At 43.1% G+C, this 15,294-nt stretch overlaps 1 protein-coding gene across 1 annotated transcript; it reads right to left on the bottom strand.

Annotated features, from left to right (window-relative positions):
* Positions 1 to 1,359: 1,359 nt before the first annotated feature.
* palb2 (partner and localizer of BRCA2) lies at positions 1,360 to 14,459 on the bottom strand. Its single transcript, XM_083972054.1, has 13 exons — positions 14,391 to 14,459; positions 14,237 to 14,296; positions 13,759 to 13,939; positions 11,688 to 12,769; positions 11,258 to 11,600; positions 8,564 to 9,762; positions 7,619 to 7,771; positions 7,286 to 7,368; positions 6,949 to 7,098; positions 5,594 to 5,710; positions 3,776 to 3,863; positions 3,156 to 3,379; positions 1,360 to 1,990 (listed from the first exon to the last, which is right to left on the bottom strand). The coding sequence occupies exons 1-13, from the start codon at positions 14,448 to 14,450 to the stop codon at positions 1,762 to 1,764; spliced, it is 3,969 nt and encodes a 1,322-aa protein (XP_083828180.1). The 5' UTR covers positions 14,451 to 14,459; the 3' UTR covers positions 1,360 to 1,761.
* Positions 14,460 to 15,294: the final 835 nt, after the last annotated feature.

Below are 15,294 nucleotides of genomic sequence, written 5' to 3'. Positions count from 1 at the left end.
AGTCAGTGTGCAGCTGGATGGGACTGGCCTCACTGAGCGGCTCATAGTTCAAATTCTGTAAGTCTCTGCTTTTTTTTTTTTTTTAGCACACTTTGCGAAAGATAGTAAGTTTGTTGTATATAATTCTGGAAAAAATCATGTGTGTAGAGTGTAATTTATGGCCGGGAGGAAGCGTGTAAATAGAGAAACGATTTCAGACAACTTCTCCCACTCTAGCTGTCGATGATGTCACCCACTCCAGCCTCAACATTCCATGCAATACACACCCATTATAATCTCAACATTCCTCCAAAAAAATTATCATAATTGATCATTAAACAGTGATTGATTAAAAACTATATAACCTACAGACACATGGAATACCACAGGGATAGATGAGACTTGTATCTACATTTTAAAGTTCAAATGGACTCTCTGGGTGAAAGAATAGCAGAGCAGCAGACGTTTGAAAAAGTCCAATAAATGTTCACCCTTCCCATTCATTCTCTATGGGAAATGTCAGTGTTGAAAGAAAGCTTCATATTCAAGACTTTTTTTAATGAGCTGATGTTGATCCTTTTGATTTTTATGATGTAAATACTGAAAAATGTCACCAACCTCATCTAATTGGACTTGTTTGGAAGTGTTTGTCCTGTAATCAGACCTGTGAGTCATCTGGGTGAGTCCACATGCACCACAGCGCTGTGCTGCAGCTGATAGGCCTGTTGGCTCATTGCACAGGGGTAATTGATAACATTACAAGTGCGTTCCACTCAGGTGAGCTCACCTGTTGTTGTACATGTTGACCTACTACTGGAGCGTGTGACTTTGATTTTATTTGCCTTCGTGCTTTTCCTGCATAATACTGGGAGACTTCTACCCCGATGACAAATCCACTGTGGCAGAAGTTTCAAAATGAAGTGAACTCAGTCTAAACCAGCGGCAGTGTTTAGCTGATGTTGTTGTGCGTTTTTTGGTTAAAACATGTGACACAAGTTTCCTTCCCTACTTAAGGGCAACATCCATCATAGTTTCCTTTAATCATGAAGTGACAATTACATTTAAACGCTCCCCAGCAGGCTTGTGCAAACCTAAAACACATGTCCACACTCTGTTTTACAGTATCAGTGAAGATAATCCAGTACAGGAAGCCTGCATGAGTATATTTCATGGCTATTTATGTCATGCACAAATAAGAAAAAGCCATTTCCAAACTGTAAATGCAAATTGTAAACAGAAAAACACTGCCACATACACACACACATCTAAATCACAGCAGTTTAATGTTGATTATTTAAAAAAACAACAACTTTGGCATCTTTTCTTTTTCTTTAAATATAACAAACATCACAACACATAGTCAAGTAAAGAACAGTCCAAACGGCAAAGGTAATAAAACACAACGTCGGGGTAAGAGTGGTCTAAAAAGAGACACATCGTCCTACAAAGAGGTTCAGCTCAGAGACGTCCAGTGTGATAAACTGGCCTCTTAAAAACAATACGTTGTATTATTTAGCAGCACTATGCCTTTAACACTTCAGTCTTCTTAGTGGGCCACTGACTTATGGGATATATATTTAGTTTACAGTATATTTTAGCAGAACTGTGGCCTGTAGGAGAGTTAATGTTATATAATTGAATTCTCTGAGAGTGAAGCAGCAGAAGAACGTATTAAAAGTTAACAATGAACTGAAGCCTCGTTATAAAATCTTTTCGTAAACATTCACACGGCGATAAAGATTTTCAAGTTTGACAGAAGTGACCTGAGAGTCTTTTTTATGTTTAGTGGCATGGTGAGGTCTGTAGACTGTAGCAGTGTAGAGTAACGTCTCCGTTGTGATGGCCCGTCAGCAGCGTGTCCCGTCCGCCCCAGCGAGCCAGCTGCCAGCCGTCGCTCTCGGGGGCCCACAGCATCCTGGAGGCCCCGCGGCGCCCCAGCTCCCACACGCACACGCAGCCGCTCTGACTCAGGCCGACCACTCTGGAGCTGCTGACGTCGGCTTCGCACAGTCTGCAGAGCACACACACACACAGGAAGATTCAAGTGTTAGGTACATGAGTTTACTGTATGTGTAGATCAGTGGTGCTTTTTTTCAACCCCTGACAAAGAAAAAGTCCCAAACCAATGTGACAGAAATAGAAAAACCCTTTTTAATTGCATTATTGTGTGTTTACTAATGTTTCTGAAGGCAAATATGCAATTTCAAAAAGTCGCTGTATACTGAACATTGCACATTAATGTGTTTTACATCATCTTCCTGTGCGATATTTCACAATAAAAGCCCAATTAAGAAATGAATGGAAACTGTGCACTGAAACTCTTTTTTGAAAAGAACACAGAAAGTGTTGAGTTTGTAATAACGGTGTAATAGAGTTAATTTGAGAAGACAAACAAGAGTGAATCAGAACCATCAACATATGGCTTCTTATTAAAATACGACCAATTTTCCATTAAAACATAAAATGCCAATTAGATGATCTTAGCTTTTACAGTTTAGGCAATTATGATGGCTCCGGTCACTATTTTAGTAAAATGATAAAACACATTTTTCACAGACTTCAAGAATAAAGTCATAGTTTTATGAGAAAAAAGTCATAATATTACAAGAATAAAGTCAGAATATTTTAACCTGTTGTTTTAGAGGAGAGGAAATTTGTTAAAATGAGGCCGTGGAGGATTTTGTGAAGTTGTACTTCAGTATAGGTTTCACAAACAAGTAACGTACTTTATCTTTTGGCACATCAGCACCACAGTCATCAGTATCAGGAATTTGAAAAGAATATGCAAGAAAATGCATCTATTGTGTGTTGCACTCTCGCCTGTTTCGTTTAGACCTACTTTCGTTTTAAGTAGAACAGCCTACCGTATCCACTTACTGGTAAAATTACAACTTTTTTCTTGCAAATTTAATACTTTATTCTCATAAAATTGACACCACTTTATTCTCGTACAATTATTAATTTTTTCTTCTCGTAAAATTATGGCCTTTTTCTTGTAATTTTATGACTTTATATTCAAAGTCTGTGAAAAATATTTTTTCTCAATGTGTCCCTAATACTCTGTCGTATTTTATCGTTTAAACTACTCCTTGCAATTACACCAAGTACCACTAGGGGTTCCCCTGGTTGAGAAACACTGGTGTAGATGAACACACCACCAGTCTGTGTCGTCTCACCTGCCGGACCAGGCTTTGGGCGGGTGCAGCCGAGCCGCAAGGACACATTTGCTGCTCAGAGGGTTGACGGCGACCAGAGAGAACAAAGCGGTCCTCTTCCTCCTCTCCTCTTCTTCTTCCTCATCCTGCTCTGGAAATATCTCATCTTCTGCTTTGGCCTCTTTTTCTACCTCCTCCTCCAGGGGGCTGAGCAACTGATGCTGCAGGAGGACGAACAACACTCCCTGTGCACAAACACACACACACAGGAGTGAGACATCTACAGTGGCACAGACATGCAGAAAAAATAAATTGCTATACATAAAGGATATCATAAGTTGATATGGATATTTATGTAGTATATATATGTTTTATATATTTTTATGCATGTAGTTTACATGTTTATCGATATGGATATTTACGTAGTAGATAGATAAACCATGATGAGAAGAAAACGGTGGGATTTTTTTTTTAAGTGCATACTTCTTCCTACTCCTTTTTCGAACTTGTGCATATTATAATTTGATGATGCTTACATATATTCTTATTTTTTGTTTTTATATGTATAAATCATTTTTCGTTTTAGACACGTTCATTTGAAATAAATTCATTCATTCATTCAAAACAGCACAGAGACATACATGTGCGGTGTATCCTCTGAGACAGGCCGTGTGTGAGAAACCGTCTCCTAGGTCGACTCTACGCAGCAGCTGCCCGCTCAACAAGTTCCTGGAACAAACAAACAAAACATACATTAAAGTGTAAAACATGTGAGCTCCATGCTTGGATTTTAAAGACCTTTTTGTTTTCCCACACAACATGTCACGGCAGGAAACACATGTGTGGTTACTAACATTAAAAACAACTGTTTTGCCTGCTCCACTTCCAATTAAAGCCAGAGGCTTAGAAACGCCTAAAATCACATGTTACCTCTCTGGACAGGAACCACTGAGTGTTTCTGTTGCTACCATCAACCTTTGTAATCAAGAATATTAATTCACGTTCATGTTCTAGGGGCAGGTTCAGAGGATATTCATTACTGATTTCTAATCAGAGTGGAGTGAATAGATCAAAGTAAGTTAATTGACTGACTGATACTCGGTAATTACAGACATATTAGACAAATTAAACACACAAGTACAAACATATTCATCATAATATGTGAAGCTACACTGATATCTATGTGTTTATAGATTACAATACAGTATTTTACAGGACTGTAAACATCACATCTGTTTGCCTTTGTCTACATCAGGGCTGACCAATTAGGGGCCCGCGGGCCAACTTATTTTTGGCCCACTGCCCATGCTTGAATTTTTTTATTTTTTTTAATGATTATTATTTACCCGCTACCTACTTTAAAAAGAGCCATATGGATGTTCAGTAATTTCATGCACTTAAAGCAGATATCAGTGGAATGTTTTTGTTAATATAAGTCCTAAATAGTCCTATTTTCCGTCAGCAATCACTTACATGAAGTATTTCAGCCTAAACACGAGTCTCTCCATCACTCTGCTCTGCTGTAACCCGAGGAGAAAATTTTCCTTGTGGGATACAAGTGTTATCCAATGAGGAGAGAGAACGGCATGAAGGGCTGTGTGTGCAGCCAAGGGATGCGCGTGAATGTGGTGACGTAGCACGAGGACCAATTGATGCCTGACAAGGGCGGGGGCTGCTAACTCATGGTGCGTTCAAAGAAACTCGTACTTTGTGTTTTTCCTTCCTGTGAAGTCATACCAGTTCGATCTGGTACGAGTTCACGGGTCGGAAGTTACGAGTGGCCGTTATAGGGAACTTTCACAGACAACAGGATGGTAAAAACACGAGCTACGGGTTACCTGGAACGCTACCAAGTCGTAGTTGTGACTTGAAGCTGTAACTTACGGTTTCAAAAGCCTGCCTTGAACGCAGCATTAGCCGAAACGGCCGTGAAGCTGATATCTGCTTTAAGAGTGAAACAGAAAAACAACAGTGTTATTCATTTTCAAAATTACTTCGTATGAGTGTTTATTTTGCAAAATTCTGCTATAGGCATATTTAATTTAATGCACTGTGACATGAATGTTTAGTTTTGGCGCCCGACCCTCCACCCTGATTCATTTTTGGCCCTTCACTGAGAAGGGTTTGGGCCCCCCTGGTCTCCATTAATCTGTAATCTCTTGTATGACTCGTTCTCCCTGGCACATGTTCTGACGACCTGGTGATTAACTCCACACTCTTTTTCCTGTTTGTATCTTCACTCTGAATTTTTCAACAAAAAGGGGCGAAAATACAAAGTCGAAGACGTCTGAGGTTTGTTAATGGCTCCAGTCTGTGTCATGATAAAAGCAGAGCAGGCAGAGGGAAACTCAAACAGACTTGACTGGAGTCAAAGTCAAGATGAAGTTGAACCATGGATGTTTAGCTGTGATGAAACCGTCACCAATGACAGCGACATGGACGTTCCCGAGCCTCCTTACCAGATAAAGACACAACCGTCATCATCTGTGCCAATCAGAGCGTCAGGAAGTTCCTCCACTGGTGCGAGGGCCCTGACACAAACACCAGGAGACACAAGAGGCTGAGAGCTCGGTGTGCTGAAAGAGAGAGAGAGAGAGAGAGAGAGAGAGAGATTAGACACTGAGATACAACACAGACACAACAACAGCTCTGCAATGGGAAATTTGATTGATTGAGATATTTATTGACAACAGACAATGTTTAAAAAAGAAACATTCATCGACACAACTGCTGCCAAAGGGATAGAAACAAGAAAGCCGACAGCTTATTTCCATTGTGGTCCCTTTAGTGTGTGAGTGTGTGTGTCCGTGCGTGTCTGTGAATAACTAGAAGGCAAGGCATCTTTATTTATATAGCGCATTTCATACCAAGGCAACTCAATGCTTTATATAAAGAGAAAGCATTTAAAAATAACAGCATAAAACAGCATAAAAACGAACATTAAAGGTGTACAGAAAAGAAAATTGAATTTAAGCCCACTCTGGGTCATAAAATTAGTGTAATAACTCATCTATCAGACGATGTAGGCCAAACTTTGTGCAAAATTCAATTTTTGAGTAAATCCGGGATGAAAGTGTGTATTTTAGTGTAGTTTTTTTTTCGCATTGGATAACGCAGGCGCACGGATTATACGTCAGCCTGTACACGATTCACCAGCCACTGATATTGGATCCGTAATCCGTCATTCAAACGTCTGACACACGCACACACACACGGAGCTCGGGCTCGCCCCAAGCTTTGAATATCCCGCCCGCTCCATAACGACCAATCAAATTCGTTTTCCTTACTCGGGTAAACTCGTGTTGCAGCTCGTGACAACTCGGCGCGACAAACAGGACAAACGGCCATTTCTGTACACCTTTAAAAAAAAAAAAATTGTTAACATTAAACATAAAGTTAAAAGCCAGAGCAAAGAAGAATTAAAAAAAAGTAGAAGTAAAGAAAATATAGAATAAATCAACGGTTGCTGGTGTGTGAAGGTCGTGCTGTAGCCGACGCCCTCGCATGGATCGCAAGAGAAGTATAAACTGCTGTGGCTGCAGCTTCATTAAAGAGAAAACCAGAAACAAAAGTAACATTTGCAGCACACGATATAGATCCATAGTGATCAGAGGAGGCAACAGGCAGGTACAAGTTGACAGCGTTTGTTTACGGAAGAAAAAGCTTCTTCTTCTACAGTTTTCAACAAATTTGACTGGCAAAACTTCACTGTGCATGATTTATTGCTTGATGCATGTACACACGTTTTAATCGGATCAATTTATTTCGCATCCATGTAAACAGTGTAAACGTGGCTAATGTCACAGTGTGTTACCTGCTGTGGTCCGACAGGTCGAACACCTGCAGGGTGGAGCCTGTTGCTGAGTGGGAGGAGCTAACCACTCTGCACCGGGGCGCTCCGACAACGGCCTGGATGATCCCCTCACAGAGCAGCACCTGGGTAAAGCTGGAGCACGACAGCATCCTGCACACATGGACAAGAGGTCAGTTTCTGAACGTGTTGATGGTCTGTAAACAACAACAGCTGGTTTTCCCCAAGAACAAATAATCCCAAAAAGATCCTTAATCTAGTACGAGGCTTAATCCGTGCACCCAGAAGAACTTTACAATCCACATCCTGGAGTCAGACTGACTGACTGAGTCGTATTCACCTCAACTCTCTGATTTCCAGCTGACCCAGAGTCACGAACATCAGCCCAGCGGCATCCGGGACAGGAAACACATTGATCACTGGCTGTACACAAACAAAACACAATAACAACCCAATCAATTCAACTTTCATTATAACCTGGTGTTTTTGTTTTGATAAAAATAATTACTTGTTCCTCTATACACTAATTTTCATGTGGTAGCTCTATTGTCAGACGTATATTTCTACATTTCTCCTCCAACAAGTGTTGATCAGAGGAATAATAAAATAAAGAACTACATCACATCTACCATGTTTCTTTACAAACACGTGAGTCTTTGCACTAAACACTGACATCATTGAAGGTCCAGGTGTGTATCAAGCTCCAATCAGATGCTGAGGTCTGACTCCACAGACACACGGCCCACTGCCCTGCTGCTGCTACACACAGGTCACCTGAAGGTCCAGACAGACAGCACGAGTCCACCAGACAGCCTCCTGCTGGAGCCTGAACACACACACAGATACAGATACACATACTTTCTTGGAAAAAAATATAACAACCAACTTTTTCACATTAATACGTCTAGAAACACCTATAGTAGTTAGTTTTCTAGGTAAATTCATGCAAAACCTCTGATGCGCGTTCACGTCGGGCGCAGTTTTTCGGCAAGCAGTCTCTGAATTTACCTCTAAAACAACTCTGTCTCGTAACGTTCCGTTATTATCTCATAGCGTGGTGAATGTGCAGGTCACAACTTGTCCACCAGAGCGTTTTGGAGTTGTTGGATTGTGTATTTGATGAGTTTGATGAGGGAAACCAAGAAACCCCATTAGTCTCCGTAGCGTAGCTCTGAGCAGCTCATGGCTCTGCTCCACCGTTCTAAAAATAGCTTGCACCTACAATTAAAGACAATGAACCTACTGCTATGACTATAGGGATTATGGCAATGGGCCAATTTGCCAAAATGTTGAACTATCCCTTTAAAGTGTGTGTTCATCAGCCCCCAGGATGCTTGTGTTCTGATTTAATTTATTTAAATATATGTATATTTTCTTTACCTTTGTGTATTTACGTAGGGTATACCGTACAGGTACAGTATGTGTGAATGTGACAACAACGTACGTATGTATGGTCTCAGTATCTGGGGAATAAAAGGGCTTGACAGGGCTGAAGGGGTTCAAGTTCACATCGTGCTTCTACTGTAGATGTTATATACAAATGAACAGATGTATTATGTATAAAAAAAACAATAAAAAGACAAGAAAGAGAATTGAAAAGAAAGAAAAAACTGTGTACCTTCAGTGTGTGCGTTGGTCTCATCACATGCTCCTCTGTTCTGGGGCCGACCTCCTCGCCTGCGCCCTGTGACGGTGACTGGATGCAGGGTGCAGCTGGGTGAGTTTCTGGTTCAGCAGCGTCCGTCCGGTCCTGACTGGAGGAGGAGGAGGGGGAGGCCACGAGAGGCTGGCTGGGTGGGAGGGAGGAGACGGAGACGGAGACGGAGGGACAGGGAGAGAGAGGCGGCGGGGAGAGGGCCTGGGTGGACGGGCTGTGAGGGGGAGGCAGGGCGAGAGCCGGGGCGGAGGGAGAGCAGGTCAGAGGCGGGGGGAGGGGGCCGGGGTGGGGGGTGAGTCCTAGGGAGGGGAGGGCGGGGCTGGAGAGCAGAGCAGAGGAGGGAGGAGGCGCCGAGGGCGGAGGGGGGCTCAACAGCAGCTGAGAGCGGATCCTGAGAAGCAGCGGAGACTTGATCGGACTTTTAGTTTCCACTGACGCGTTCGACTCTCCAGGACTTACACATCTGTCCTCACACATCTGTACAGCAGTGGGAGGCTCCTCTGGTGTTTCCCGTAGAGGGCGCTCAAAGGAGAGAGTCTTGACGACGGCTTGAACGTCCGACTCAGGCTCGACCACATCTGGACGATCTGCAGCAGGTTGTTTAAGTTCGACGTCATCATCCACTTTGTCCGGATTCACACTCACAGTCACAGTTTCTTCCTCTCTAGTTGGATCTACACGGTCGGCAGCACGCGCTTCCACCACCGACACAGCTTCTTGTGAGGAGGAGTGAGTCTTTGTGTGGAGGTTTTCAGCCGGCTGCTCTCCAGGGGTTTCTGAACTATCTCCAGCAGATGTTTGTTCTTTTTCTGCAGCTGCACGCTGTGATTCTGTGATTGTGGGTGTGAGGTTGAGTGGGAGAGGAAGAGGAAGAGGAAGAGGAAGAGGCATCGGCGGCGAGTGAGAGAGCCCGTTGCTTCTGTGAGTGAGAGAAGAGGGAGATGAGAAATGCTCGACTCCCGGTTCCACGGCGACCTGGCGAAGCTTGTGCAGCTTCAGGGAGGCGAACTGGTCGTCGGGGAGATGGAAATCCGTCAGCTTGTTGTTGAGCAGCAGCCCAGAGGAGGACAGAGACGGGAGAGGGAGAAGAAGAGAGGTCTGGACAGACGGGGACGGACACGGAGAGGAAGGCAGGAGCAGAGATTTCCAGCTCGATGAACCTGCACGACACGAGATAAAAAAGACACAAATCAGAGATATTTAAATGCTAAATCATATTGTTACACTTTTATTTACACAATTCTGCGCTACAGCATGACATCATTCATTTCAATGAACATGGTGCTGGTGTATTTTACTGTGAAACATTTCAAAGTGAGTGTAGCTTTACACTGGGACGTGGAGCTGCTGCTGTGTGTCCATATTTACACTGCTTCCTTTTTAGATTAGGAGCTGCAGGGGTTTGTGAGTCTGCAGATCAAGGCTTATAGTTCAGTTAAAGCCACATCAGGGTGCAGGGGCTGAAATATTTTTACCTTTTGAAAAGATGTTACATTATCTTTCCTACTTTGCGCTTCACTTTTCCAGTTGTTTATTGAACACTTTATTTATTTTGAAAAGGCTGCAATGTATTGAAATGACAAGACTTTTTTTTTTTCTCACGCAAGAATGACAACAATAAAGTTTAACTGAATTGACAAGATGGAAAACTGATCCCTGTAACTATAATATTCTATAACACATATCATGATGTGCATAGAGACAGTACTGAAGCACAAAAATTAAGAGTAAACTAGGGAACTGATGTTAAAGGGATAGTTCGACATTTTGGCAAACTGGCCCATTGCCATAATCCCTATAGTCATACCAGTAGGTTTGTTACCTTTAATTGTCGGTGCAAGCTATTTTTAGAACGGTGGAGCAGAGCCGTCAGCTGCTCAGAGCTACGCTACGGAGGCTAATGGGATTTCTTGGTTTCCCTCATCAAATACACAATCCAACAACTCCAAAACGCTCTGGTGGACAAGTTGTGACCTGCACATTCACCACGCTATGAGATAATAACGGGACGTTACGAGACAGAGTTGTTTTCAAGATAAATGCAGAGACCGCTTGCTGAAAAACTGCCCCCAACGGGAACATGCATCAGCGGTTTTGCATGAATTTACCTCTAAAACAACTCCGTCTGGTAACGTTCTGTTATTATCTCATAGCGTGGTGAATGTGCAGGTCACAACTTGTCCACGACAGTGTTTTGGAGTTGTTGGATTGTGTATTTGATGAGTTTGATATAAGGGGTAGTTGCAACAAGGTGTATTCATTTTGAGTTCATCTCTCCAGTCTGGCTCTATGTATGATTTTTTATGGCTGCTGCCTCGGCCAGGTTTTACCTTGCAAAGTAGATTTCTGATCTAAATGGGACTTCCTGGTTTAATATTTTTTATCTGGGAGATGTGCAATAACTGAAGACTTGTCTGTTTGTTTGTTTACTTTTTAATCTTTTTAACCCTTAACTGGGTGTGTCATGAGTGTGTGTGTACATGTCAACTGTCATTTATGTATTTTATGTATATTAAGGCAGCTTTTTTACCATGCACTGAGTCCACAACAAATTTCCCCTGTGGGACATTAAAGTTTATTCTATTCTTCTATTCTATTCTAATAAAGGTAAAATAAATAAAAAATAAACAATGACAAACACAGACTTAAACTTACTTTTGCTTGTCCGTGTCGATTCGTTCTCCTTGCCACTGCTCCTCAGAAAAATGGGATAGATCTTCTCCACGTGTCCAGAGGCGGAGCGGCACGGAGAGGGAGGCTGGGGGTCGTCTGTGCTGAGGGTGGACTCGGGCTGGGGGAGGTCGTCGTCTGACACGGGGACGGCTTCAGAAGGAGCGAGACACGACTTTGCTCCATCAGGTCCATGGAGAGACGAGGACAGAGACACCGGGGTGGTGAGCTGGTGATCATCAGAGGACGGCTCAAAGACGATTTGATGGGTGTCTAAACTCAGAGGGGACGGTGGGATCTGAGTCCGTCCCCTCCCTCTCCCTCTCCCTCTCCCTCTCCCTCTCCCTCTTCTCCTCCTCCCGCCTCTCCCTGGACGAGGAGTGCCGCCTGCAGGGGACGACAGAGCGGCGTCCACGTTGCTCTGACTGGGAGAGACGATGTTTGAAATCTCGCTGGAGCTCTCGCTGCGTCCAGTCAGGTCAGGGGACGCATCGGCCGTCTGCAGAGGTGACGCTTCACTTGGATCTACGGCCGTTAGAGGAGAGGAGGAGAAAACCGCCTGGTCAGTCTGTCTGTTCAGTCCTCGGCCTCGGCCACGACCGCCGCGGCTCCTGCGAGGTCGCCCCGAGCTCAGCTGGGACAGTAAGACGGCCTGCATGTCAGGCTGAGTCTGGGAAGACGTCATACGCCTCGTGGTTCGGACGTAGTACTCCACCGGGAAAAGTAGTCCCTCCACTAGGGTGCAGGAGTCCAGGACACCTCCGCTTTTTACATCCACAGTTTCAGTCCCGCTCTTTTCCTCTTTTAATCCTGTAGTGTTTTCATTCTCTGTTTTCTCTTCTGTATTTTGTTCCATGTCTTTATTACTTTTCTCTTCAATTAATATTATTTCTCCTTTATTCTCAACATCGTCTCCTCCCTCTTTTCTGTCCTTTGGTGTGCAATCCCATCCCCTTTCTTCAGTGTGTATGTCAGAGTTCCTGTGATTGAGCAGCAAAGACGTCGACTCTAATCCCTCTTTTCCTTCAGTTCTCAACTCACTCTCTTTTTCTGTTTGTTCACCTTCTCCTTGCATTTCCTTCCCCTCGACGTCTCCAGTTTCAGTGTGTGCGTGTGTGCTCCAGTGTGTGAGCAGCAGAGAGGGAGACTCTGAATCCGAGGTAGAAAACAGCTCTTCACTTTCATTCACAACCTCTGCTCCCACAGACTTGTTTCTCTCCTCCTCCTCCTCCTCCTCTCCTTTTGTTCGAGCTTCATCCACCGTTTTACTCTGCTCTTGTCCCTCCTGGCTGCTGTCGGTGGTCCTGCCAGCCTCAGCGCTTCTCCTCTCCCAACGCAGACGGCTGCGCCGGGATCTGAGGCGCAGGGCAGGACTGGGTCTGTGACCTCTAGATGAGTCATGTTGTCTGAGATCTGGGGTCTGTGGGCAGGCGGCATCAGAGGGAAGCAGGAACCGGATCACCTGGCTCCTCCTGAGGTTGTCAGAATCTGCTGGGCCTGGGAAAAAGAAGAGGAAAGAAATCTATGAATAACACCGTCTGCTTCTCAGAGCAATGACTGTGTAACCTGAACTGTATGACAAGAGGATTTCTGTTTTGAAATGGACAGGAAGCAAGATGTGTGGTAAAGGGATAGTTCAACATTTTGGCAAATTGGCCCATTGCCATAATCTGTATAGTCATAGCAGTAGGTTTGTTACCTTTAATTATCGGTGCAAGCTATTTTTAGAACAGCGGAGCAGAGCTGTGAGCTGCTCAGAGCTACGCTACGGAGGCTCATGGGATTTCTTGGTTTCCCTCATCAAACTCATCAAATACACAATCCAACAACTCCAAAACGCTCTGGTGGACAAGTTGTGACCTGCACATTCACCACGCTATGAGATAATAATGGAACGTTACGAGACAGAGTTGTTTTAGAGGAAAATTCATCCAAAACCGCTGATGCGCATTCCTGGCGGGGGCAGTTTTTCGAGCAGTCTCTGCATTTGCCTCGAAAACAAGCTCGCGGCTCTGCTCCACCGTTCTAAAAATAGCTTGCACCGACAACTAAAGGTAACGAACCTACTCCTAAAACTATAGGGATTATGGCAATGGGACAATTTGCCAAAATGTTGAACTATCCCTTTAAAACTGCAGAGTAAAGAGGAAGAAAAACTGATAAAAACAAATGAACACATACAGGAATATGTATTAAATTCAGTTACAGATATATTGTTTCTTTCCTGGATTCATTCAACAGATTAAGTATGATATTCAACCTGCAGTCAGTTATTGCAGGCTGTGCATCAATAACAGGTGATTTAACAGTCTAACTGAAAGAGTCAAATCTGCATTGCACCTTGGGTTTAAGTTTCATCACATGCAGATATTTACACCTGCTCTCTAGCAAAAACACTCAGAGATATTATCATACGTGTCCACCACTGTAGTCACACACCGTGTAAGAAATAAACTGTACTCTGCAGGTGATGATGATGGACTCACCCTCAGTTTGTCCTTGGCACTGATGCTCATCTTGGGCTTTTGAGTTGGTGCTGTTCGATGACGATGAGGACGGGTTGAGACACGGCTCGGACGTCTCCTCTGGGTCCCTCTGGTCCTCGTGGTTCTGCTGTGTGATCCTGCTCCTCACATGTTTGCGCACAACTTCCAAACGCTCAGCACGCTGAGAGGGAGACAGAAGTTTTACATGTAATTGTATTTATTTATTGAACTGGGACAATGCACATTAATCAACATTGCTGCATTAAACATCAATGTAAATGCGCCAGACTTATTTCATCCTTAGTCCCAAGGCAGGTACCTACACAATGCAAGTTCAAATCATACAATAGACAATTACAAAACAAGACACAGGCAGACAATATCAAAACAAACAACATTATAACAAAACATTTTAACCCACAGTTAAAAATACTTTTGACTTTTAAAAGAAAGACTATTAGTAGAGTGTATGTCTCACCTGCAGTCTCTGGGCTGTTTTAATATATTCCCTTTGTAAAAGTGCCAACTTCCTGCGAAGCTGAATGAGGAAGAGACAAATATGTCAGAAGAAAAAGAGAGAAAACTGTACTCTAATGGCAGATGTGAGCACTGAATATAAACTCATCACCCACCTTCTCCTTGTCATCACAGTGTAGTGTTGTTCTCATGTGCTCGTCCACATTGCTCTCCATCCTGTTTACTCGGACCTGGCACACGAATAAAACGTATATGTAGCTATAACACAGATACTATGGCATTTATTTTGGTGTATTTCATCTTAATAATCAATGCAACACTGTATTTATAACGTGTAATTCCTTCAAATTGATTATTTAACCTAAATCGAGGTACATTTCGACTGTAACGCATGATTAGCCAAAGTAAGGAAACGAAGTACACGTTGACGTTACGCATCGACAACAACAGTGACGTATTTTACACATATTCAATTACTTTGTTAAAACAATAATAACGGTGTTAAGTTAGTAAATGTGAGTGTTTGAGACAGACTTACTCTGACTCCGCCGTCTCGTCCATGGAAAGGTTTATTTTGATGTTCGATAACACGGGGATCGATTTAGTTCAGATTTCCCGCGGCTCCCTCAGCAGCAGACGTGAGCAATGGCGCCCCGAGGAATCGATCCGCCGGAGAAAGAAGGTACATTTGTTTGTTTTTATCACCGAAATACCGAAAAGTTCAGTTTCATATTCAGCACAAAGTCTTATGTAAACCTTATATTACTTCCACACAGACAAAATTTTATGGAAAAAGACCAATATAATCGATGCCATTTGAATGTTTTATCGTTTCAACGGATATTAACCGTGAAACCAGTTGCACAAATTCAAATTAGCTAACGTCAATTTAACGTTGTTGTTGTTTTTTCCCCCAACTAGCTAACTTCTAGCCCTTGTATCATAAATGTATTTAAAAAAAGAAACTGTCAGGAAATCATACAAATATACTTTTATATGTTATTTGAATCCCTTTGAAATGATAAACCCAAGAAATGTCTCTCTAATCAATGACTTTGA

The sequence above is a fragment of the Trachurus trachurus genome (assembly GCF_905171665.1).
Source record: "Trachurus trachurus genome assembly, chromosome: 1".
Classification (NCBI taxonomy): Eukaryota; Metazoa; Chordata; class Actinopteri; order Carangiformes; family Carangidae; genus Trachurus; species Trachurus trachurus.
Note: the sequence above shows the minus strand (reverse complement) of the source record. Positions and strands in the feature narration are given on the sequence as shown.